General features: G+C 41.5%; 1 protein-coding gene across 1 annotated transcript in view; it reads right to left on the bottom strand.

The window, feature by feature from the left end:
• Positions 1 to 8,541: 8,541 nt before the first annotated feature.
• LOC126413273 (myrosinase 1-like) overlaps positions 8,542 to 27,462 on the bottom strand; it is a 66,108-nt gene continuing 47,187 nt past the window's right edge. Inside the window, exons 8-11 of the mRNA XM_050083173.1 lie at positions 21,578 to 21,726; positions 16,875 to 17,009; positions 16,636 to 16,742; positions 8,542 to 8,683 (exon numbers count right to left, since the gene is read on the bottom strand). Coding sequence (XP_049939130.1) covers positions 8,542 to 8,683; positions 16,636 to 16,742; positions 16,875 to 17,009; positions 21,578 to 21,726 — 533 coding nt within the window. The remainder of the gene's footprint in view (positions 8,684 to 16,635; positions 16,743 to 16,874; positions 17,010 to 21,577; positions 21,727 to 27,462) is intronic.

A 27,462-nucleotide genomic window follows, 5' to 3' on the forward strand; every position in this document is an offset into this window, starting at 1 on the left:
CCGAAAAATGTCTAACGATGCAACAGTTTGAAGGTGCATTCTTGCAAAAATTCTGGTCCGATAGCGTCCAAGAAAGACTACGAAAGGAGTTGTACAGTCCAGAAATGTACAATCCTAAGATGGGAACGTTACGCAAATATTTCGAAAAGTATATAAACAAAACCAGGTACTGGGACGAGCCAATGTCCGATCGTGATATAATCAGATTAATAAAAATGAAGTTGCCCAGTGAAATTAAAAGATATTTCATCAATGTGCCGGAATACGATATAGAACAGTTCATGGAAATAGTGGATTCTGTTGACTTATTGATCGAAGATATGAAAACCGAAAACAAGTGGAACCATGCAGGCTGTAATCAACAAAAAGCCGATTACAATAGCAGCCACAGTAATGGTAGTAACTTAGTACCAAATGGTAACGGGAATAGGCAAGAGCACCGGCAACAGAATCGAGGCACAAACTATGGCAATGGTTATAACGGCAACGGTTATAATCGTCAAAATCGAAAGAGACATCATGATGGACGCATGAGTAATGGATATAATGGTAACGGCAATCCGCAATGGCGGAACAACCGAAACCAGTGGCGTGGTCGTAACGAACCGACACCACAGTGGCAACAAAACACAGCGCCACAATGGAACGCCAACCCAGGTCCGTCACAGAATATGTCAGGGAGTTACAACCGACCACCACAAAACCAGAGCCATACACAATATCAAAATACACCATCGGGGAGGCAGGGCGGCCAACCCAACAGTAGCAACAACAACAACCAGAACCACAATGTGAGGTTAGTGGAAGTGACAGACAACTGTCAACCCACTGATGCTCATCCGTTAAACTAAAGACAGCCACAATACGCTCTCCGTTGTTGGCTGCAGGATGGTGTAGTGAGGGCACATTCACAAATGACAGCCATAAACTTTGTATGCTGAGATACAATGAAGGAACAAAAATAGAAAAGGAACTTGTAGACATACCGCAGAAATGTAACCGAACCGACAAAAGTGTTGTGCAGGCTATATTGCAAGCAGATATGTATGGAGCACCAATACAGATAATAGTCGATACCGGTGCGTCAACCAATGTCATGAGTGCAAATTTTTACAAGTACTTGAGTCAAAATAATAGAATACCAGTATTGCCAGTGAAGAATTGTCGTGTTACAGGTGCAATAGGTGCACAATCTCATATCATAAAGCACCAGGTGCAAGTCGAGTTTACGGTAGGAAATGAAGCAATGAAAAGCTCGTTCCTAGTAGTTAAGGGATTAGGTGTTGCTTGCATCCTGGGGATGGAATTTTTACGCCAGAGGGACGCAAAAATCGACCTCTTGTGCGGGGAAGTAAGCCTTATGAATGAGGATAGACGTGTAATTTTGCCGTTGTTGAGGACACGGGAAGTGCACGGTAAATATTGCCGGAACTTTCAGTCGAGATTCGAAGGAATACAGGTAATGAATTTATATTCTGACTTAAGTACAAGACAGGTATATTTTAAAGATTTTATTACTGAAGACAAAGAGAAAAAAAAGGAAACTGATAGCCATGAAAGTTAGGGAGTCAGAACATTTGACTGAAGCACAACAAAACGAATTGACTCAGCTACTTACAGATTACGAGAATGTGTTTTCGGAAAAACCCGGTGTTATCGAGGGCTACACCTATAACATCGAAGTGGTACCTAACGATACTTTCTGTCACGCAAACTACACCATTCCGTGGTCAAATAAGGAGGCAGTTACCAAGGAAATAAGAAAAATACTTACAAAGACTTAAAGAAGTTTGCTCAGTAGAGCAACGTTTACATTTGTGTGTAGTAGGTTAAGTTTATAGTGTATTTTTTCTGTGTGTAAATGTTCCGATTTTAGTGTAATATTTAAAGACAATGAGGCACACAAGATTAGTGCGATTCAATTTTGTAGATGTTAAGCATTTTGAAGAAAAAAAAATGAACGTAGGGTTAAGAATATGTTAAAAATTTCATGTTGAAAAATGCTTTAAAAATATTTAAAAAAAAATCAATAACATGTAACGATGAAAGAATTTTTCATTAGTGTGTCATGAATATTTTTGAACTGTAGTAGTAATGCAACTTATGAAATTCAATATTATAGTGTATAAGTCGTTTCATGTATTTATGTCTATACCGATCTTGAAATATGCTCAATCATAATTTACTAAACAACATGAGTGCAGGGTGTACATCACCCAAGGTACCTCATGTGTTGTGGACAAAGTACAAAGCAAATCAGTAAACGCGCCTACCGCTAAGCACTGTTAAAATATATTGCCATCTGCTAAGGCAGAGATTTGCACGAATTTGTAGTGTAAACAAAAGTCACAAATCTAACATTAATCTAGGAACTTGCACGCTAGGCCTAGATTATAAAATGTCTACAATAATGCGAGAGGCAAAGTATTGTAAAGTCGAGCCTGGCTCTGGAGAGCAAGTACGCAATGAGTGGGCAGACATGACATGGGGACTTACCTCAGATGAGACGGAAATACAATTGTATAGTCAAAAAATCTGAAGGCAAGTACGACTCTAAGTGGAAAATAAAAAGAGATAATTAGTGCGAGAGACTGGTAAAATCCAGCACTAGCCAAAATCCAGTTCAGACTGAATGAAATACATTAGTGTTTGTGAACTAATCGAAACAGTTACTTTAAACAGTGTGAAAAACTGTGAAGGTGAAACTGTGATATGGACAGTGAAGTGCTAGTATTGAACGTTCAACAGCGGTGAGGACGCCAAACGCCAATATTACGCACGAAAAACTGTGAATTTGCCTATAAATGTGAACTGTTAACGTGAAGTGAACCCACAGTCAATATTTTTGGGACAGACTGTAGTTTCAGTGAGCACAATTATGCGAGATTGGAATGCGATGCGTGGACTGTTGCAAAACAGCGACCGCAGAAACGGCGAATGTTTGTGCTAAGCTCGTATTGGGACACTCACCAGTGCTTGCGAGTGCGGCGAAAACATAAATAATTTTATCAAGACAAAAACTGACGTGTAATGGAAACAGTATTGCATCAAAACTGCATTCACGGGAGAAGGTCCATGTCATGTTTTCTGCAAGACAGTGCTAGCTTGACACTCGGAAACTGGCGAAAACTTAACAACAACTGCCGCGCTAATAAATTCTTCTTTCCCACTAGCGTAACCATCTGCGGCGGGAAACAAATATTACGTTGGTTGTGTGTATGTTTCATGTACTACGTCGGAGATCCGTAGCAGAGCTGACTCCTGCCAACAAGAGCGGGGGGCGGATATCATCCCACTCCGCCACGCCTGGCCGAGACAGAAGCGCATCGCCAACCGTGCAGCCGATCAGCTGATTCTGACGTTCCGCGACGGCGAGACACACGCTGGCGTCGGGCGGGCGTTGACCTCTCCGCAGCCGCCGCGAACGCCGAGCACCGAACACACCAACCGACGTCGTCGCGAGCCAAACGCCGCGGCGTAGATCATCAACGACACCGCAATCAATTGTTATAATGACCTCATTTCTTTGCGTAGTGCAACAAAACATTATTTGTAATGTATGCACATCCTGTACTCCAATGACATCCCAGAAACGTTTAAGTGAAAGTGACCCAAGCAGTTAGTCTGTCGCTCCGCCAAGGTTTTCCCCAGGTTTTCCTACGGCCGCGCCAAATGGGGAGCGAACAGTTGACACCCCTGGGACTTCAAATATTCCGGACTAACTCGTGGTTGTATACCTTGAACCTCATCTGTATTACACTTTGTGGACAACACACCTCAGTAATTCAACGCTTTAAATATACGATGTGACATATGTAAACTGTGAAAGAAAAATCTGCGTGTGGACACGGTGGACATGAAAGAGGAAATATTTATGTCAAAAACACGAACATTTTTTATGACATAAACATTTCGGGGGGCAATATAACGTCCCCAGTGCCAGATTACGAAAAGACAATATTTATAAAGAAGACATTCATAATTTGTAAGAGATTTTTTTTTCATGTAGCCGTAAAATAATAATTTCTCTGTGTAGGTTTAGATTGCAAAGAAATAATTTATGACAGAATGATCTAAAGAGACGCCCAGTTACACTCTTTTGTTAATTTTTTAGTCGACCTTACTTCTTCGCTTGTCTTGAATGTGTCTAGAGGGACATCTTGTGTGTGCTGACAAATGTAAGCATATTTGTATGAGTTAAACATATAATATAACTATTTAATATCATTGTGAACTTTTAATTTGTAAGAGGTGATCCCGATTTCATGTCCGCCTTCCTTGAATTAACCTGCATTCAAGTAATTTACAGCTCAACAATCGCAGCGGCCGATGCAGCCAACGACGCCATTACGTGGCGATATTAACTTATGAAAAATTAGCGGAAGCGGAAAACTCGCCCGCTATTAGCATAATATTAATTTTTCTCCACAGCCGCACGAAGTTGCAGAAATACTTAGCTTTAAGATTCTTATTTTCAGTACCATAGCCGAGACCCAGAGCCAGGACTCTGACTACAATACAATGGTTAACGGAGGTAAGAAAATACTCTCGCGCGTGTGTGGGCCGCAATTGTAATTAATAACTAAAGATCTTTTGCTTTAACGTCAACTGACTAGCCGAGGAAATTTATATGAAAAGTTTATTACATTGTTCAACTTAAATATCATTTTTATTAAGGCCCACCACGTAAGTCGGCAACAGTCAAAAAATAATAACAACAATAATAATAATATATTAAATTACGACGGCCGACGGACGCGAGAGTGGAGAAAGGCTGGGTTTTTCCCACATGACAGGAAGTTTGCTTTTGTTTGGAGGGAAGCCCGAGCACTCTGCTACTTGCAGCATCTCTGGCCCTGGCGGCTGTGGAGCGGCCCAGCAACTGACACGTCACAACCTGGCAGATGCCGAGACAGATTGCCAGATATATTTTGTGCAATATGTGACAGTATAATTATGTGTTGCGGAATAAAAAATGTGCTACAATTCCACAAACTACTTTGCATCCCATAAATTGTTTAACCTGTATTCCACACACTGCAATTGATTTTCTACCAATCAAACAATATTTCCAGTATCCACCAAGGAAAACTGAAGGATATCGATTTAATTAATTAGTCAATAAATTTGATAGAGTTGGAGGTTGGCTATTTGACCAACCTGAAGCAGCTCATGAATACCAAAATTGGAAAAGTAGGCTGTTCCCTGCAACACGGATGAGGGGAGGCATAATGTACAGAACCCCAGTATTTACCCCAGAGACATTTAATCTCCCTTCTGGGAGGCGTAGGACAATTTTGCGAGTCTAGAATCATTAATAGCTGGGTGGCACTGTGAATGGTGGGTTGTCAGCTGGGGGTGGTAGAGCCCTGACATGCAGCCGGAGGTGCCAGTGACAGCTGTTCACGTGCAGTCCACAGATGGAGAAGAGAGGGAAAGATCATACTGCTGCCATAGACCAACAGATCTCAGCAGGATTTAGGATTAGATTGGGTGTAGTATACCAGAATTCTAAGTAACTTACTTCCACCAGCATTACAAGACAACCTAGGACTGAATGTGTATAGTGTAGGATCTCTTCAGCTATTTGATGATGGTTACTACCCATTTTAGTATCAGAGGATGTGTTTACATAGCCTGTGGGAGGCTTCCATGGATGCCACAGAAGTGCCTGTAACTGTTGCCTGGCGAGTGTAATCCGATTGCAGGAAACAAAATTACTCACTATGCAAAGGGTGTCTCATGATCAAATTAATTAATTAGCCTACCAATTTAATATCAATGTCGTCGCACTGGCTGGGTAAATCAGGCCCAGGATGTCAAACAGACGTTCTAAATAAATATGAACCTGGCCCTGCAAGGCAGCTAATATCAGATGCAGATCATAGCAAAATGCTGCAGTCACGTACCTAGAATGCATGAATTAATAAAAGTGAAAGTTTGCAGTCTATTCTAGAAATACAAAACAACTATTCTCTTTTTTATTCCACTTATAATTTTTCAACTGTTGCTTCAGGGGTCAAGTGCTAAACAACAATGATGTTCAATTGCTTTTGACACTCAATAACAAAATATTTAGTTCTTGGACATATTGAAATGACGATTATTAAAATCGTTATCTCTACACATGAAAATTTTATATCACAGGAAAGAATGATTATTAAATCCTCACCTGCTCATTTAAATCTACATTGTCGTAGCTAGTCAGTGACCTGAATTTGTGGAAAATAAATTTACTTTTTTGAACCAATGAAAAAACTCGTGTACTCAATGTGAGGGTATGTTAGTATCCTAGCTTTTGATATTCAGTGGTCAAAGCGTACTCAAGTTGCAGGGAGCCGAATTTAGACTCAACATTTACTGTCACCTAATGCATGATGGTACTTTATCAAGTGGCATCTGCAATGGCGTTGTCTCCATGCCGGATCTGAAAAGTTAATTCCTCGTTAATTCCTTACTCTGGCCTTGACTGAGTTCACTCAGTCGCAACTTTCCTGCATTCCATAGAACGTTAATCTTTCCCTAGTTGAAATAATGGCTATTGCACACTCGCTATGGGCTGGAGCAACGTGCACAATTTCTTTGTCTGCAAAAATTCCCGCAGGAATAATTAACTTACTGCTTTGCTATCTGTTGCCACGATATGTGAAGCGTATCATCCTCACTTCGCAGAAAGCAAACTCTCAATGCCTTCGCTTATTTCCACACACTTAGGCGGTCTGTTGCAAGACAGAGATAGAAATATTAGGTCTCAAATTGCTTTTATATAATGGGGATCTCCCCACCATGTCGCGTCTACATCGCCAAGTATGGCTGCAGCCAATCCCAGTCCCACTAGATGTGAACACATTTATATTTTTCTAGCTGGGTCGCAGCCTAGCTCTGTCAGTGACATGCAGCCACTTACCCTCAGTCCCGGCCTTATTTACATTAAAAGGAACACTGTATTATTCTGGCCTTATCCCTTTCTGCACTGAAGCTCACCATTCTCTTGCTAAATGGGAATTTTGCGATATCATTAACCATCTGCGTGGCTCGCCTCCAAAATGCATTTCACTTTAACTTGTTTGTTCATGCCAGTCCATATATTGGTAGATATTGTTTTGTTAGTTTTCGGTACATCAGATTAACTGCAATTGCCTTTTGTTGATATAATGTAATTATTATTTTCTGAGGATCTCATACTGTATTGTCCTGTCATTATGGATCAAGCTCATGTAAGGTCTGTGAAATTCGGACGCCTTACACTTTAAGAGAGTTCAAAAATGAGGAGGCATCCTCTGACAGAGGTAGAATGAGCCGAAAATGGGTGTAATATTGTAGTCCTGTGATGCAGGATGTGGTAGATAAGGTCATATTTTCCTACCCAATGAGAATTTTCACAACAGGTAACGATACTTAAGTGACATGTAAACATGTGTATGGTCCAATTTCTTTTATCTTCGAAAATAACTTGTATAAACGGGACGAATCCACATTTCATGTGAGAAGTTTGAGGTGTACTGACAAAACAACATCTGTGTTTCAGATATTTTTTTAGACTTAGGATTGTATATTAGGTATGGGGCTGCAGTTAGCCCGAGTCAGGCTGCATTGTGCTGTGGATGGCAGCAGCAGTGCTCAGGTGGCAGGAAGTAGAGGGTCAGCTTGGTCTGTCGTGGGCGGCAGCTCCCCAGCTGGCTGGCTCTTTGGGTACGCAATACACCCAGTAGATGTTGCTGGACTAGACTGGAGGTAACAGGTAAATTGGATGGGGAATGGGAGTGGATGTGGCAAACAGTGCTGTCTGGTGTTGGTGTTACAAATTGGGTCAGCTGGTCTCTGAACTGCATGGTGAACACACAAAATTTGATATTCCTGCTAGTAAATTTAAATTTTCCGCCATTTGTTCTCAGGCCATTATTTTGGACATTTCATGGGAGGGGAGGGGTAGGAGTGGGTATTGAGAGTTCGCTGAGGGTGACTCATGTGCTGGCTAGGGAACACCCATGATGTCATCAGGGGATGGAGTAATTAATTGACCAATTATTTAATTTATACAATTAATTTGATATTAGAAGTGTGTCAGAATCCACATTGACCCACTACTGTCGTAGTCTTCACCATGATCACAACTTTCTTACTGTGAGCAAATGAACTAGGTTTCTGCTACCGACTTGCTGTCTTTCAAAGTAGAATGTTATCCACATTTGAAGTAAGTAATGGTATCTTCCCATTGGTAATTTGATTATTGAAACATTTTATAAGTTGAGGGTAAAGTATATACCAAGGTGAATATCGTGATAACCATATTAAAAGTTAACGTTCCTGGTGTGCAATCCATAGAACACACATGAGTGTAAGCAACTGCAAACTCTGGACAATATGTACCAAGGGGCTCTGTCATTCTGGCCACGAAAGAACTGAGTTAGAACCATATGTTAGCTGCTGATAGTTTAATAAAGACACACAAAATATACAGGTTTTTAAAAGAATTTATTACAGTGTTAATCAATACAGAGTACAAAATTGACAGTATAAACATGGACCAGTTTATGAACATCATGTCGTTCGAGTGCTGTTGAAATACTCCAAGGGCACAGTCCTGGTCGTATAAATGTTGCCCATGAACTCTGACGATGCCTTCGGGCTTCTGGGTAGGTTTGGATCGTCAGTGTCCACTTTAAAAACTCCCCACCTTGGCCTGCAAGCAAACAAAATTACTCATGCTGACGTCATACAAACATAGTGTGAATTTTGGAGGCAGAGAAAGATAACACAGTGGACAATTATCATTACAAACAATATAGGTTATATACTCTTAAAGTAATATAGTAAAGTTTGTGATATTTCTGAGTCCAGTGTTACAGTATTGGTGACTTCGACAGCAGATATTCATCGGATTTTTTCAGGTTTTTCTTTTTTGAATATTTTGGCTTATGTAATTTATACAAGGTGGTTCGGTAATTATTGCAAAGCAGAAAGTACTTGTTAACGAAATATGGAATTCAAATGTTAGAGAACAGTTTTAATGTTACGAAATGGATTCCTAAATTGTGAATCTTGTGTGCATCTTAATGACATGAAAATTTGTGCCAGAGCTGGACTCGAACTCGGATTTCCTTCTAAACACAAGAGGTCGCCTTAATAACTTTGACTATCCATGCATACTTCCAAGACAGACACAAACCATCATATGTCATATTGTCCATATTACCCACACTCGCACTCTGTGATTCCTGCAGAAGAAGAGAGAAATTTTAGTATGCCTTTGGAGGCAGATAGACCAATGTGTTTCAGAATGTTTGTCTTTATACAGTTTCTGTATGTAACATTACGATGTCTTTCAGACGTGCAGCATGCATGTGTGCATGTTACAACGTCCTTCAGACATGAATTGTAATGTCACCTACAGATGCTGCAGAAACAAAATCCGTCTTTAGTGTGACGAAGCAGGCTGAGATTTTTAGGGTATACAGGAGAAGCTTGCATGCTTCTTAGTCTGGTAATGAGAGATGAGAGACTGTGTTATTTAGATAGAAACGTTCTTTTTTTTATTGTGGCCTACCTGAAAAAAGCTATACTTTGATTAGAATAATTTTGTGACTGAGTTTGAATGAGTGGAGTGGTAGGGGCCAGACAATAGGCAACTGCATCTCTTCTTCCGAAGAGTCCACGTGTTCACAGTGTTGCCATTACTGGGCGTAGGTGCAGAGCCTCGTCTGGGACTTTTTCCAACATCCGATTGGACAATCGGTTGTTATTTTCTTTCAGGTAGTTTTTTCTGTCTAATGAAAAAAAAAAAGACATCCAAAATGAATGGACACATTCTCCTGGCTTGAGTGGTTTCACTTAATGTGAGACAACTGGTTATTCCAGGTATATGAATGTTAATTATATGAACGTTTCCACTGAGCCTCTGGGTTTTTTTTCATTCATTCACCCTTTTTCGTCGAGTGTTGCAGGCGGGGCCGCGTGGCGCCGCCGCCGTAGCCTCTTCCTGCTTCTCCCTGGGCCAGAAAGACAGCCGGCGCGAGGAGGTGGCGTGTTGTCCGGCTCGGCACAGCAGTGCCGGGACCTACGCCAGGGGCGACTGGCCACCTCCTCGCGCCGGCTGCTACCCTGGCCCAGGCAGCAGCACGAGGCGTCACTCATGCGCTTGCTTGCTTGCTTGCTGGATTAATTTCTTTATCCTCACGCTTTCCTTCAGTAAAACAGAATGCAAACAGTCGCAAATTTTGGCAATATTCCTTTTTTCTTTGTGTACCCCTTTATGCTTGCTCAGCTTTTGTACTTCCAACGAAGCTGCTTTATTAGTTATGCATGCATTTCATTATTAAATAGCACCTGGAATACACAACAGTCTGTAAGTTTTAAATGGTGAAAACAACAATTAATCTTTCAGTGCATAATGAAATAAATATTTACATTGTTTACTTCAATCTTGACGTACCCATTGAAATGTCTCCTTGTGTACCCCTGTTTCTGTTGTATACCACTGCTTTACTTCACTTAAAGAAAGCACAACAGACTTCACTCAGAAGAATAACTAGATAACACAGTCAACTAAACTACTAAGCACTGCTTTCAGCTGAATGAACGAATGAATACATGCTTCAACCGACAGAAAAAGTGAAGACTGGTTTCACATGGAAAGAAAGGATGAGTAACTCAGTCAGTACTCGTAACACCACCGGATTGTGTCAACTGTTTGTTTTCATTTGGAGCATCTCCTCGCAGAGACTGCTTTCATGCGAAAGAAATGAATGAACTGTAATGCAACAGATACGTAAAACGACAGCCAACTGATTCGATGGTTTTCATTGGGAACCATCACTACCTCGTCAGTTGAGGTAGGTTTTGCGGTGTGCTGTCGGCAGAGAGAGCCTGGCTAAGCAGCATCCCGTGACTGGCGTGTTTCAGTCACAATTTTATTCTAGTACAGCTACAGAACGCTCATAAATCGAAATAGATTTCCAGGTAAAATTTCTTTTCACATGAAAAAAAAAAAAAAATGAAATGATCGTATGGCTTTGTTGGCCGGGAGGCCCCTTGCGGGGCTTGCTTGCCGCCGTATTGCAAGTCCTTTTTGTTGGCGCCACTTCCGCGACTTGCGAGTCAATGATGATACAACACCCAGTCATCACGAGGCAGAGAAAATCCCTGACCCCACCGGGAATCGATCCCGAAACCCGATGCGCCGGAAGCCAGAACGCTACCGCAAGACCACGAGCTCGGACTTTTGACACGAGAATGGGTGGAAGTCAGATAAGATTTTGTTCATTCGCTCCCAAGTGCCAAAGCACATTTGTGATTGAGTGCATTGGCCTAAACAAAGATGTTTTCAGTTTCTCCTTCGCTTCACAGGACTCTTCTCAAGTACTGTCTCATCGAGTGGGTTCAGAAGGCGTGCATACCGATCCTGGTTTTCAGTTTACCTTGTTGTCATGGTCTTCGGACCACAGACTGGTTTGAGACCGCTCTCCAAGCTAGTCTGCCCTCTGTAAGTCTCTTCATCGCTGCGTAATTATTGCAGCCTGCATCCACATGGACCTGTTGTTGTAACCAAGAGGATGCATCCCTCCACAATTTCTACCCTCCATCCCTCACACATCCCTCCACTGGTTGCTCACGATGGAACTAGTATTATTACTCTTCTTTTAGTCAAATTCTGCCACACATTTCTTTTTTCCTCCATTTGATTCAGCACCTCATTCGTCGATTTACCCATCTAATTTTCGCCATTCTTCTGAAGCACCAAATTTCGAAAGCTTTGATTTCCTTCTCTCTCTACTGTTTATCTTTCCTTTCCACATAAGGCTACAATCCAGACAAACACTTTCAGAAAAGGCTTCCTAACACTTAAATTTACATAACGTGTTTGCATATTTTTTTAAATTTTTTTAAGGAGTGTCTTTCTTGCTATTGGCAGTAGCTATCTATTTTATATCCGTTTTACTTCTGAAAACGTCATTTATTTTAGTAGCGAAATAGCAAAACTCATCTACCAATTTTAGCCTCTCATATCCTAGTCTAATTCCCTCAGTATCGTCCGATTTAATTCGGCGACACTCCATTCATTCCCCTTATTTTGCTGCTCTAGAGATTCATCTTATAATGTCTCTCCTTGACAATATCCGTTCCACTGAGTTTATCTTCAAAGTACTTAGCGTGTATTAGAGAATTATGTTGTCATTGGCAAACCTTAAAGTTTGGCATTTGAAATATGTCTATACAACTGCTGAAAATGTACTTCGTTTTATCGGTCAGTGGTAGCATTTCCATCCGTTTTCTGCTTATATCAGGTATTCTCGTCTGTACGACATTTCTCCAATATTCCCACCTTCGGCTCCGTTGGCTTTGGTGTGTTATCTTCTGATATCTACACCCAATTCCATATTTACATATGTACGCTGTGAACCACTGTGGATTTCATGGCGGAGGGTATGTGCCAGCTGTTAGGGTTTTATACCGATCCATTTACACCTCGAGCACGGGAAGAATTGTTTAAATGCCTCTGTAAGCGATGTAATTAATCTAATTTTGTCCTCAGGATCCCTATGAGAGCAAATTGTGGTGTTGTACTACTTTCTTAGAGTCATCGTTTGAAACCGATTCCTAAAACTTTGTTAGTGGAGTTGCCCGGGATAGTTTTCGTCTATCTTGAAGCGTCTGTTGGTTCAGTTCTTTCAACGTCTCAGTGACACTCTCGCGCGAGTCAAACAAACTGTGACCGTTTGTGCTGCCCATTACGTTCAATATCTTTGGTGTGTGTCCCACAAACTTGAAGAATATTCCATGACGTGTCACGCGAGTGATTAGTAAGCACTCTCCTTTCTAGACTAATTGTTTTTCCCTAAAGCGAACTCTACTACCTCATTCACCCACGACTGAGCTCATGTGATCATTCCATTCCGTGTCTCTGTTAAGTGTTACACCTAGGCAGTTGTAGGAGTTTATCGATTCCAACTGTGACTCCTTGCTATTATATTCATAGGAAACTATGTTTTTTCGTTTTATGAAGAGAGCTATTTCATATTTCTGAACATTTAAATCTTATCAAGGTCTGACTGAATATTTGAGCAATTTTGTTCAAACTGTACTTCATTGTAAAAAAAAGCATCATCTGCGAAAAGTCTGAGGTTACTATTAATATTGTCCGCAAGCCCACTAATATACGGCGTGAATAGCGAAGGACCAGATACACTTTCCTGGACTACACTCGAAGTTGCTTCCACACCTGTCGATGTCTCTCCATCCAATATAAAATGCTGCGTCTTCTCTACCAAGAAATCCTCAGTTCAGTCACAAATTTCGATTGTTGCCCCGTACGAATGTGCTTTTGATAATAAGAGTAGGTGTGGTACTGAGTCAAATGCTTTTCGGAAATCGAGAAATACTGCATCTACGTGACTGCCTTGATCCACGGATTTCGAGATGTGATGTGAGAAATGTGAGAGTTGGCTTTCACGTGATTCAAGTTTTAGAAATCCATCCTGATTGGCGTGGAGGAGGCGGTCCTGTCCGAGATACCTCATTATGTTTGAGCTCAGAATATGAAATCGATGTCAAGGATACTGGACGACAGTTACATGGATCACTTCTGCTACCTTTCTTGTAGTCAGGTTTGACCTGTGCTTTCTTCTAGCTGCTGAGCACCCTATTTTATTCAAGGAGTTTACAATAGATTATAGTTAACAGAGGGTCAAACTCAGCCGCAAGCCGGGTGTAGAGTCTGATAGGGATTACATCGGGCCCTTGGGCTTTGTTTACTTTTAACGACGTGAGATGTTTCTCAGCACCACTGACACTAATATCTATTTCACTCATGTTTTCAGTGGTACGGGGATTGAATTGGGACAATACACTGGATTTTCTTTTGCAAAGGGGAGTTAAGGATTTCTGCTTTTGCTTCGCTACTCTCAATTTGAGTTCGCTTCTTGTTCATGAGTGATTTGACATTAACTTTGGTGCCACTAACAGCCTTTATACACGACCAGAATTTCTTTGGGTTTTGTGAAAGACCTTTCGACAATAGTTTGCTACGGTAGTCACTGAAGGCTTCTCGCGTTGTTCTTTTTCGACTGCCACACACGTTTCATTCAGCATGTCTCTACCTACAGTCCTTTGCTTTTATATCTATTATGCAGTACTCTCTGTTTATTTTAGAGGTTTCTTTACGGTTATTGTATGCCATGCAGGATCTCTCTCATCATGAACTGTTCTATCCAGTGCATGGTCAACTAATCTTTTAAGCTTGAGCGATAGTTCCTCTTCGTGCTTCTGTGTTGAGGTAAAAGTTTCAATCTGCTCATTGAGATTGTTGCTGGTGCTTTTTTATGTAGTTTGTTGAACATATAAATCCTTCTATTTGTTTTTGTTTATCTTTCGTACTTGGTATTCATTGTCGCTACAACTGCTTTGTGGTCACTGACGCCGGTTTCGATGTGGACACCCTCAGAGAGGTCAGGTCGTTTCATGCCATTAGGTCTGAAATATTTCTCTCATGAGCAGAGCACCGAACTACCTGCTCTAGGTAGTTTTCGGAGAAGGCATTCAGTAAAGCTTCACAGGTCCACCTCTCACAGAGCTGTACTATCTCAAATGACTATCGGATGAATAAAGTCTCCCGCAATGACTGTAGTATGATTGGGGGCTTATCTACAAGCGAAATGAGGTTTTCTTTAAAGTTTTCGGTTACATCAGGAGGTGAGATTGTTGGTCTATAGAAGGATCCTATTGTAAGTAAGTTTATGCTCACCCTTTACACTGAGTCTTGCCCAAACAATCTAACATGCAGCTTTAATTTTCTATCTTAGTGGATATGAGTTTGTTGTCTACTGAGAGCAATACACCGCCTCCATTACTCTGACCTCTATTTCTCCAAAAATCTTACTACTGTCAGCTAAACGTTTTAACAAACATTCTGTGACATTCTTGTAAACAGGAGACACCTGTGCTTTCTTCCACTTGCTGCGCTCTCTCTTTTGTTCAATGGATTTACGATGGATTATAGTGAACAGAAGGGCTAACCCAGCCACGTCCTGGATATAGAACCTGATGTCCTTTAGGAGAGCTTCAAACTCTGCCTCTTTGTTGCGGATGATAGACAGTTAATAACTAGGACTTTAATACTCTCACCAGCGGGAAGGCATTTCTTTGGATCTCACTCCGTTATTTCCGGGATTCCTACAGCTAACGTTATCTGGATAGGATGAAGATTCGCCTGATCTACAAAAAGAGCCTTGTGTGCGCTCCACACACAGTCAGCTACCTGGACAGCTGTTTCTCATGTGTGTTGCATACCTGACCCATTTAGGTGGGTCCTACAACTCTCCATCCTATGGCACAATTCAAGGAACTCACAGAACATCGTCAATCTCTGGTTCAACCCTTCCACTAGCTTCAGAAATCAGGGGGCCGTGAGCTGTTCTGGGGACAACGCTGCAGACTGTGAGCATAGCTGAAAGTCCATGAGCAAAACTGGTATTCTCAACCTTCTCTACTTGTCGCTGGAATAAAGATGCAAGTATGACTTATGAGTGAAGACAACAGGCATAATGTGTTTCAACGTGCGTCACAGTCTGCATTTCGTTACACCCTGTCCCTCAACGGCTGCCGGAATAGCCTCTTCAGCATGCTGAATGAGGCCTCGAGGCATACACACTGAGCGAACCTGGTGCTCCCTCCCATCTCTTGCTGCCATTTCCCTAAATGGTACATCTGAACTGCCGACGGTTAATAGGTCCCTACCCCTTTGCGTTCGCTGGCCCTTGGCGCAGGATGCAGCAGGTTTCCCAACAGGTGAATCGAGTCTCACTGGTTCAGTTTCGGTTTCAGTGAAAGACACCACCGCTAACTCATTTCTTAGTCCTGAGTCCTTCCTGACCTCTGTATCCACCATATAGGATGCCCAGACCTACCCCTGACACGCCATTCACAGTCACATGGACGAGTGATGATAGGCCCCACATTTCCTGCAGGAGAAACAGACTCAGCAGGAGAGGATAATGCCGGGTGGTCCTAATTAAAGTGCAGCTACTGACATAGATTCATTGTGGGCTGTACTTATAGTACGGCAGAGAAGCTTGGTAGATATTCTAATGTGTTACTGTGGAACCACTTTACGCTGGAAAAAAAAAAATTAGTTCCAGTTTTGACCACCAGATGCAAATCTGGCGCTGTGAATGCAACTATTGTGACACGATATGTTACTTATTCACAGTAACTGTAAATCACTAACGCCGGCTTTTTACGAAACAGGTTATGCAAATCACTCATGGCTTACGAAAAGCTTTGCAAACGTCTGAACTTTTTAAAGATGTAGCTTTTTCTCCCAAATGTGTAATGGAATTTCGGAACTGTTAGTTGCGAACAGAAAAAATACGTTAAAATTGTACGTCAGTTTGTTATGTCTAAGTTTTCGAAATTAATTTATGTGAAGACAAAAGAAATACCGGTAGTTATATACACTCTCCCAGCCGTTATCGGTTTTCTGAACCTAGTAGCGCTACTCCTCGCTACTAGAATAAAATAACATACTTCAACAATTTATGGACATTAAGACACAGACAAGTATATGATTTTTGTTTAGCTTCATGTTATTGCGCAAGACCCTAAATAAATTTATGTTCCTTATAGACGGTATTTGCTTACCTGAAACCCTGACCCCACTCAAGATTGTCAATAATACTCCACGCCATGTACCCAATCACGTTACTCCCGTCAATATTGATTGCATTGAGTAGCTCGGCCAAGTAGTGCTAAAAAGAGAAGAAAATAAACAGGTAAGTCATACAGTGGCGGTAATAATAATTCTTGCAGGTCTCAATTTCTTAATCTTTTGATGGAACTACTACACACTGGACACAGGGGAAGAGAAAATGGTCACTCACGCCGTGGTAACTTATACGCTGGTCGTCCTGCGTTTCGCCCAGGTCGCTGAAGCCGTTCTCAGTCACGATGATGGGGTACTGCGGGTACGTGTTGGATACCCAGTTCATCAGCTTCCTGAATCCCCATGGCACCATCTGTGTGTCCAGAAGAGACAAATGACGGCGATAAATAAATATACCGCTATACAATGACCGATATACTCTTGGAAATAAAACTTGCATTTGCAGAATCCTTATCTCATTTACAACTACTTAGCGGTGTTAGTTTCTCAGATGAAATGAAATTTTTTACAGTTCCAAATGGTTAATAGTTAATTTAATAGGAGAGGCATAAATGGCATTGATAAGAAATTAATATTTTAATCTTTGAATCTTTGAAAACCTCACGAGAAATTAACGGAGAAATTATTAAATCTTCATCAGTTAGTTGGAATCTATAATTTAGTACACTGTTTATTAATGCCTATTTATTCTGTATGTACATCGTAAAAACCACGTATGTGACTTGTATGGGTTACTGACAAGTTGTGATTAACTGACTTCCACATTTGTGCAAAGCATGCAAGGTCCTTACCGAAAGCTGTACAATGGTTATATGTTGCGATCGGTGGCGTGATCGCACGCAATGCAGAAACACGGCAGCCCTCCGTCAGTCAAACAACTACAAACGTCAAAAAGCTAATGGCGCGCGATGAGCGGTCAGTCTTTAACAGCCCACAGTTAATTGTGCGTTCGATGATAGTCGACAGTGATGGTTAGCTCGTTCTTCGGAGTATCATGAACTTGAAAAATAGAAATGAGGGAGTCACAAAGGACTGTTACATTCTTGCCAAGAAGATGTTCTGTTCGAAGATGTTGTCACAATGGAAGAATGACACCGCTGCCTGATGAGTAAGCCAATCCGATATTTTTATGAAAAGTAATATCAGTTGACGTGCTGAACGAGAATAGTCACCAGTTATAGATAATAATTTATCAAATAGTAAAAATTAGTTTACAGACACAATTAAGACTACCTTTATTTACTATTTGTAATACTTTATTAAAAGTAATGCGGGTATGTGTAACACGCAACTCAGATGAAATTAAGATATTCATTAAATACGTCTCACTGATTTAATTTTGTTCCAAATCTGTTTTGTAAGTTAACGTTGCTGAAGCAGCCATTAATGGAAAAATAAAGAGTTAAGGGTGTTTTTGGAGGAAAGGTGTCATTTTCCCCGATACGTTTGTGTTTGCGGAGACACGATACACGGTGTAACAGGTTTCGAAAATGTTTACTTTAAAAATTAGATCAAATAATTTCTTTTGATTAAGAAAAGTCACTAGGATTCGTACTAGATGTGATCTCGTTCTACAAATTTGAACGAAACAACAATTACTGAAGTAAACTGACAACGTTTTCGATATTTAACGCTGTTTCAGAAAGACTGTGTTGAATGTTTTCTGGTTTTGAGGAAACACAGTGAACTGTTTGCTAGAGAGTGATTGTTGTTATGCCTGTTTGCTATTGGTACTGTATCGACCGTAAGTGATTATCGTCGTTCAGACTAACGGCTGTCCAAGAAATTAACATAGCGGAAAAGGCACACTTTTTTTTAGAGAAGACTTGTCACTTATCGTTAACGCAGACCAATCGGGCAAATTTGATAATACCCCACCATAAATAATATCAAGTGCTTGCTTGTTCCACTTCCGCTTTTTGTACATTGGAATTTTTGTCCTTGATATTAAAGCATGTGTATCGATTTAACGACACTGTTCGAAATAATTAAAGGCAGCTTCCGACACTGAAATAGGCAGCTGTATTTGCTTTTAGCCGAAATATAAATTAGCAAATTATGGTCTCAGTGGAAGTTCAAAATAATAGTAAAAGCCTGGGCAAAGTTCTGTTTTTGTGTAAAACCGAGCGTCATCTCGTCCAACATAATGTCAATGAACTTACTATGTGCAAATCGCATCCAGCGATAGGAAGCGCTGAGTGAAGCCGATCAGGACGTGCGTGGGCTGCAAACGAAATTGGCGGTCCGTCGATCGGTGGGAGCGTGTTTATGGCACGTGTTGTCATTAGGCTCATCTGCTCAAGTACTGGTTACGGTTAACAAAGCCAGTAGAAGACGATCCTTGCGCTTGATAACCTAATTGTACCGATTCGTGTTCGCTGTTTCTCTGTATGACATATTTCATCTACGTAACAGAGTGTTTGGATCTAACAGCGAAAGTGCACAGAAAAGTGGTAAGGCTATTACGATTCTGCAAAGGAAAATGAGTACTGCACGGCAACACGGGAGCGCGAGGGACGAGTGTTTGGTGCAGGTCACGTTTGTGCGTTTTTCTTGAATAACTCGAAAACCGTGGCCTCCAGCGAAAACGTATCCCGGTACAAAACTTAACTATACTAACTTTCTTACAAAAAGTAGCTTTCGCGTAGTAATCGAGAGAATAGGAAAATCCCGCGACTGGTTTATGAAGCCCAGCTATAATCATATCGGGTTGCATAAAAGGACGGTGAAGGTGGTAGGAGAAGCTGAAAAACGGTATATATATATATATATATATATATATATATATATATATATATATATATATATAAACGCACGTAAAGGAAAAAGAAGTGTGTTCCAATGCACTGCAGTGTGCTAAAAACCGAACACCTGTGTGCAGAAGAAGGAAGTGTGAAATAACGTGCAAGCCAAGAAACGTAACAATGGTCATTTTAAAGGTAAGAATTGTTTAAGACCTCGATTTATCAGAGAAACACAATCGTTACACTGACCGCTGAAAATTCTTTAAACAAAGCGCTACTCTTCTGGTCCTAATAATGGTTTATTACAGTCACTGAAGACGGAATAAATTTCATATTATTTATAAACTAATCGGTGTTTTCTAAATGTTGCTAAAAAGTGGTGTAAATGGAATGTGCTATAAAAGTGAAGGACAAAAGAAATTATTTACCGGACGCTTTTATTGAAGGTCAACAGCATATTACATGCCCTCGAAAATCAGTTCAAAGACTTATCTTGCAAAATGGTGAACGACACATAGAAAGCAGTTATTATTTGTTTTACATATTGTTTTTCCACCACTTCCTATTCTCATTGGTGAAGTTCCATCTTTCTCGTATTTTGTATACATTGCATTTTTTTTCCTGAAGTTTCTGTGAAACCAGGAGATAAAATTATTTGTTTATGTGACTGCTCTTTTGGTCTGTTTCTAGCCTCTTTAATTGAATTTTCTGCAAGGGAAACCATTACCCCTTTATCACAGAATGTGAGTTAGATGCATGGATCGGCCCTAAGTAATTCTCTGTTAAATGGTACGATAAATAATGATTAGTTGCCATTAATTGGTACAATTTTGGAGTTTCTCTGAGAACACGTTGTGATTCACACCATCAAATGCTTTAGGCTGGCCTTAGATCGATGATATTTCACATTTATATATTCAATTACTTGAGTGATGAATTAATATTTGATGTGTTCAGAGTTATGATCCTTATGCGAACTTAACTATGACAAAAAGTTACTCTGACAGCAACAACTGCGACTGTAAAATAAGTGTTGAAAGTACTGTGTTTCTGGGCTAAACATATAATAATGTAAAAAGGTAATAACTTGAGAAGTAATTCAGATATTTACTGACGGTATGTTTCTGCAAGTATTGTAATTCAAAATGCATTTTTACAGACCTAATTACACCTCGATATGCCACTGTTAGTGGTGCGACAGACATCTAATTTGCATTCTACTTCACTCCAAATTACTTGCAGCATTGCAAGCATAAAATTTGCGATAGCTGCACGAATGCGATGGCGCAGATCTGATGGACCTCGGCCTGTTCCTGGTACAGTTAATTCTTGGGGGGCCAAGCAAGCGATAGACTACATTTCCTGACCCAGCAATCTGCGATCCAAGAAATCCCTCACAGACTTCGCAAAATGACTTGGTGCGCCACCTTTTTGAAATACCAAGTCACGAGGATGTTGTGGTTCTCTCCGCGAAAGAAAGCACGCAGGATACCTTCTGCTGTGGACACCACACGGATACTGAAGCGCGTTTACGTGAACAAAGCAGGTGCTCGCATGTGCACACGGTACCAAATGCCGCAAGCAAACATAGAAAATATTCTGAGTTGCCATACTTGTAGAAACAAACCAACAATAAATACCTCAATTATGCCTCAACTTATTCACATTTTATACTATTAATTGTCTAACCCCGTATTTCGAGCACGTCCGGAAAAAATACTTGAACGCCCTCAGGGCATAAGGCGTGCTGTCTGCAAGCGAGAGACTGTGGTTTCTGGCATCAAGTTCCGCAGCAAAAAGTGTGTGTGTGTGTTTTGGGGACTGTCTTCGCCATTATTGACATCAGCTTTCGCACAAGTGTGCGTAGTTTATTGCCCGTGTCCATAAGACTCCAACAACACAATAACAAGCTGCGGAAATTATTCTGCAGTGCTCCGTTTGTCCAGTCTGCAGCACTATCAACGACCGTCATCATTTATTCGTTCATTTTCATTTTTTATCAGACGTAAACATAAACAAACGCAGCATTTAGCAGAAAGTTATTGGCATGTCTACAGTTACGTTTAATCAGGTAAGCAAGTCTAGCCACGTAACACAACACGAACAAGAAGATGGTACAAGCAAAGTATCTGTTGTGCACTTTGTGTTGTAAACCTGAGAAAGCATGATTCCTTACGTAGACGTAGCCGCTGGCGCCGACAACCCAGGAAGGATCCCTGGACACGATGACGCCCTGGTCGTGAGCGAAGGACGGAATGCTTCCCGTCTCGCCCAACGTCACCAGACCGGTTCCGTACGTGTTGATGCCGATGAAGTCCGTCGTTCCTGTCAACACAGCCACAAAAGTTGCAGTTCCTCTCCAGGCTGCCTGTTTGGAAAAGCAGAAGGCCTTCTCCGATGCTTTCGTTATTAATTAATAATATTGTACGTTAGTGCTTCATTTGAGTAATTAGAGCAGTAGAGTATTAAAAGGTTTACTCAGGTGATCACACAAATAATTAATCTTTACAACACACATGTCAAAATGAGGAACTTCTTTCCGATAGTGTACCAATTTTTTGTGTAGAAACTCGCCAATGTTGGATATAATGTTCGGTTGATGTTCTTATGGCGGTGGTCTCCATTTCGAGGGCTGGTTTGATGCCCCTCGTTACGGTGGTCTATACTTACGAGCCTCCTAATCCGCACACAACCACAGCAACCTGAATCCACCTACGGTCACCTCCTACAGTGTTTACTGCACACCCTTCCCTCCATTCCAAGTGAACTATTCCTTGATGCATCAGGATGTCTATTAGTCAAGTCAGGCTACAAATTTCTTTTCTCCTCTATTAGATTAAGAACCTCTTCATTATCAACTGACTTTGTCCACGTAACCTTCAGCATTCTTCTGTAGTACCAGAGTTCACGTGTTTCTATTCTTTTCTCGTCTGCACTGCCTTTCGCCCACGTTTCATTTTTCTACAAGGTTAAGAAGGAACGCCTTGAGTGCGAGGTCACAGGTTTTACCTTAGAGTAACGCTCATTTGAAAGCGTTGTGTTAACAATTATGACAGGAAAAATGTTAGCTGCTAATTACTCGCCATGTGCACCAGGAGGGCGGCAGAAAATGGACCGAATGAAAAATGGCGCGACACAGTGACCACAAAGGTCCGTACTATGAAGATCGAAGCCGAACCCCTTGGGAGTTACGAACCGTGCACGACGTTCAGCTGGGTATTCGGTCTTAAAAAATGGATATAGGATTATATTGGTGTAATGGGCTGATGAGAAATCGCGGAATGTGATGGCATGCAATCGAATGCGAAACACACTGTCGGGAGCTTATCGTGAACTGGCTATTCTGTAAGGTGTAGCTGCAGATAGTGCGATAACATGTTTTATAGGTACGGGAGAAACAAACATCGAGAGTCTGAGTTTGTCCAATGGTTTCGGGTGCTATAAACAGCAATGTCACACAAACATCGAGAGTCTGAGTTTGTCCAATGGTTTCGGGTGCTACAAAACAGCAATGTCACACAGTTTTCAGGAAGAGTAGTTTGTCCTAAAGGAGTATTTTCATACGCAGATCAGCAACCAAGCAAAGGCAAGTTACATTGACCAGCTATTGGCCAAAAGCAGTACTGCTCATGCCTGTGGCGGATACACATGGGGAGCGCGCCCTCCCCCTCCCCCTCTCCACCCCCCCCCCCACCCCCCACCCTTGCGGGGCCGGCCGCATTGCCACCCGCGCCGCCGCCCCCACCAATCAGCCGGCACGCTATTCGTTCGTTTCTTTCGTCAGTCGACTCGACTAAGTTGAGTTATCGACTAGTGTACTTTCCTATGTAACACGCGTGTCAGCGTCATCGTATTTTATACGTTTCTGTCTGGCACATAGATAACTAACACATACCTACGAGAAAAGTCGCGGCCATTCTAGTGATCTCGACACGTTATTCTGTCTGGCATTTGTTCGAGAAAAGACGCGAATATTCTACTGTTTTCTTCTACAGAGAACCTTCGATACGTAGCGTTATAAATACGGACTATTCGCCGAATAGGAAGCTACTTAAATTGATTATCCTATTGACGATGTAATTAACCAATTTGCCAGGAAGAATAGGCGTATAGAATTCATCATTTATGGAAAAGAACCGCATTTGTAACTTTCGTTATGTCATAAGATGGCATTGTCTTGTATATGTGTATGGAAAGCAAATGAAGTCAGATGCTTCTTGACAGAGTGTAGGAGAACGATGCGGGAGACCATCACCGCCGTATTAAACAGTTTAAATAAAACTTTCGTAAATTTTGCATGTGACTTTTTATTTTTCATTAAAGTAAAAGGAAAGGTAGCTCAAGCAATCTCTAGCGCCCCCCTCCTTGAGGTTTTTCTGTATCCGCCACAATGCCACAGTTGTAGTTCTCTTACGCCCGTTTCGCCACTCTTGCTTGCTGTGACCTAAATGTTCCCTACTGCCCTTGCAAGAACACAAACACGAGAAACAATCGTGGGGGGCAGAACACCTCCAAGTTCTGGTTGTACAGTAAATAACTTTCCAGCCAATTCACCATGCAGATTAACAGTCGATATAATTGTTTACAAATGCATTAAGATACTGATGTTAGTGGTCTCGATACAACTGTCTTGGTTCATCTAATCTCCAGGGTTTCTTTGATATGCTTTTCTTCTTCAAACCTCGATTGATCGGACTTGAAAACAAATTATTTGCTGAACGATGGGATGAGTTTGTCTATCTCACCTACAGATTTTCAGCTAGATTCCGCAGTTTGCCGTGTATCATCAGTTGGACGCGTTGTTTGAAATTTCATTATCTTACATATCGCAATTCTGTAGCTATGTTTGAAGTTATGCAATCGTCCACTGCTTCCCTTCAAATCATTGTAACCTACGCCGCGTGCAGTTTGTTGTGCATAACGTAGAAGATCACAGTCATACACATCCTGTAAACTGTATCGATTGTCCTTCAAATGCTCAAACATCGGTTCTTTGTAACAAGTGTATCTTGTCCTCCCTTGAATATCCGTAGGTTTTCTTATGCACAACACGGTAATATTGCTACAATCTTATTCGGAAACTGTTCATAATTGTTTTTTTACTATGCTGTGGATGATCTTCCGTGTACGTAATTATGTTTAGCACCCGCTCCTCGGACAACAAATGTTCTTTTTGTTACGTTTCACTAGGGACGAGACTTGCGGCTCCATGTTGGACGAGCAGTGGCGGCTGATCAGAGGAGGCAAACGGGGTTGGACCTGCTCACTTTTCTGTGGTGGTAGTAGTAGCAGGAGTAGTTGCTTTCACAGTAAACCTTTATGCACCTTCGTCAGCATTTCTTCTAAACCCTCAGGAGTAAAGAGCAAGTCAAAATGCGAAAGCAGCTGGAGGCGCGAAGCATGTGCCCGGGAGGCCAGAACCTTTCCACGTCGCCTGCAAACGCTGGGTTGCCATGGTAACCTGACGTCACTACACGAACAGGAGAAGGGATGGAGGCTGTCGTAGACACACAGCGGCGCGCTTGGGGGGTACGGGAGGCCAGCAGCTGTGGTAGTGCCCCTCAGGGTTTCTTTTTAATGTTAGTTGTCGCGTGTGCAGTGAATAAGGAGACCTAAATGGGCCGTGGAAATTTAGTTTTGCGGCAGCGCTGTTCTTGTATAACACCAGTAAGAATTTCTTAAGGGGGGTAGGACGTCAAACGGGACGACTTGGGGCAGGAGAGGCACCACAGGACATTTTATTTTCTACTGTCTATACTTTTACAAATAAATTCATAAAACTTTGTCAGCATGACCAGGAAGGATTCAGGATTCAAACTCATAGCAGTGGAAGTGCAAAAACATAACAAAATAATTGTTTTTAGATATAAAATTTCATCATTTTTTCACTTACTATTGGCTGCATTTGTTGCTATAAGTACATTTTTATTCAGAAATAAGAGAGATTCTTTGATGAATTTTGCACAGCATACAAACCATACTTACAGGTGAATAAACTCTAGAATTTTCCAAATCTATTAAAAACTGTGGTAAAAATTGAGATAATGAACTAAAAAATTTGATTTTTTTTCTAAACATAAAGGTTAAAACGTAACAGCTCATTCATTTTTTCATAAATTAAAAAGATTCTAGAGTTTCACACACCTGTAAGTATGGTTTGCATGCTGTGCAAAATTCATCGAACTGCCTCTCTTACTTATGAAGAAAAGTGTACCTATAGCAAAAATCAGCCAATAGTAAGTGAAAAAATGATGTCATTTCACATGTAAAAAAAATTATTTTGTTATGTTTTTGAACTTCCGCTGCTACGAGTGTGAATCCTGAATCCTTCCTGGTCATGCTGACATAGTTTTATGAATTTACTTGTAAAAGTATAGACAGTGGAAATTAAAATGTCCTCTGGTGCCTCTCCTGCTCCAAGTCAGCCCGTTTGACGTCCTACCCCCCTTAAATTTAGTTTTGCGGTAGAGATGTTCTTGTATAATACCTGTAAGAATTTCTTCCACCAGTCTTCCAAACGCACGGCAATTCTCGACAGAGAATTCAAACAGGTGTACTTGGATGTATTGGACAATATTGTAACACAGCTGCAAACAAGATTTTCACATGATGATGAACTTCTATTCGTTATATTAGGCGATGCTTCGTTATATTAGGCATAGGTATGTCTACATGTTCAGTTCGCCATTAGTTCTCAGCATCCATTGTGGTGTGTCTTTCAGTCGCTCGCAGTTGCGCTCTGTCAGTTTAGGAGACGTTAGCAAATGAATGATTGAGAATGGGGTAGATAAAAATCTTCCAGAAGATTTCAAACTGTTTTGTCGAAATGCTTCAATTCGTGCTACAAGTGTTTGAGCTGATAGGAGTTTTCATTGACTTAAACGCGTAAAAACGTATTTGGGGAACAGTGTGGCCCAGGATCGCTTATCAGCTCTTGCTTGGACGTCAGTTGAAAAACCAGTACAGCGAATACTTGGAAGCCGAGATAGAAGATATGACGATGTCGTCGAATGATTCGGGAAGAAGAAGGTACATCGAGTTTGCTTGTTACAAGTAACAACTCTCAAACGCTCAATCTGTTAGTTCGTTTGTAAATAAAAGTGAGTGTCTTTAGCAGTAGTAGTAGTTATGGTGGTGGTCGTCGTCGTCTTGTAGTAGTAGTAGTAGTAGTAGCTGCGGTGGTTAGGGATGCTAGGTTCTTTCTTTCGCTTCTGTCTTTTTCCCGCAGGTTGGCAGGGTCGGCACGGTTAAACGGATTTGGTGATGTTAGTGGAAGGGGTGGCCGGTTTCCCTTCCTGCCGCCACCCTGTACCCCTCTGGACGGAATTTGTGTATCCCAACTCTCTGCGATTAGTGTAATCCATGGAATAGTGCGAAAGTGTTCAAATGTCTGCGAGCCGTGTAACTGAGGCGAGATGTGGGGACCAGTCCGGTATTCACGTAGGGGGATGTGGAAAACCGCCTAAAAACCACATCCAGGCTGGCCGGGCACACCGACCGCCGTCGTTAATCCGCCGGGCGGATTCGAACCGGGGCCGGCGCGGCTACCCGATTCCAGGAAGCAGCGCATGAGCGCTCTCGGCTAACCTGGCGGGTGGTTAGGTATGGCTACATGAAAGGAAAGAGGATTTTCCAAAATGTTTCCTGACCTCCCCAGTATTTAGGCCCATGATCCACGACGACAGACAATGATGATGAACTATAGGGCTCAACACCTGTTTCAAAATCACTTTCACTTATTGAGCACCTATCATCACTACACTCCTCAAGTACATTGTCCGCACAGTCGAGCGCACACGACACCACACATTCCACTGATTCATCTTGCAGAAACGATAATGTTTGATCTGCCACTTTTTTCTCACTCTGCGATAATCCTTGGGTTCCATTCTGAGAAAATCGTATGTGGGATTTCGACTGTCATAAAGATCACAGGCCTTTTGCGACCCCGCCCTCGAGGGGTTGCTTGTAAATTCTAGAGAAATAAGTTCAGAAAAGCCTCCCTGACAAGTAAAGTTATATTTGTAGGCAACCGCCAAACGCGAGGTACTTCCGCGCTGC

This window comes from Schistocerca serialis, chromosome 7 (assembly GCF_023864345.2).
Source record: "Schistocerca serialis cubense isolate TAMUIC-IGC-003099 chromosome 7, iqSchSeri2.2, whole genome shotgun sequence".
Lineage (NCBI taxonomy): Eukaryota > Metazoa > Arthropoda > Insecta > Orthoptera > Acrididae > Schistocerca > Schistocerca serialis.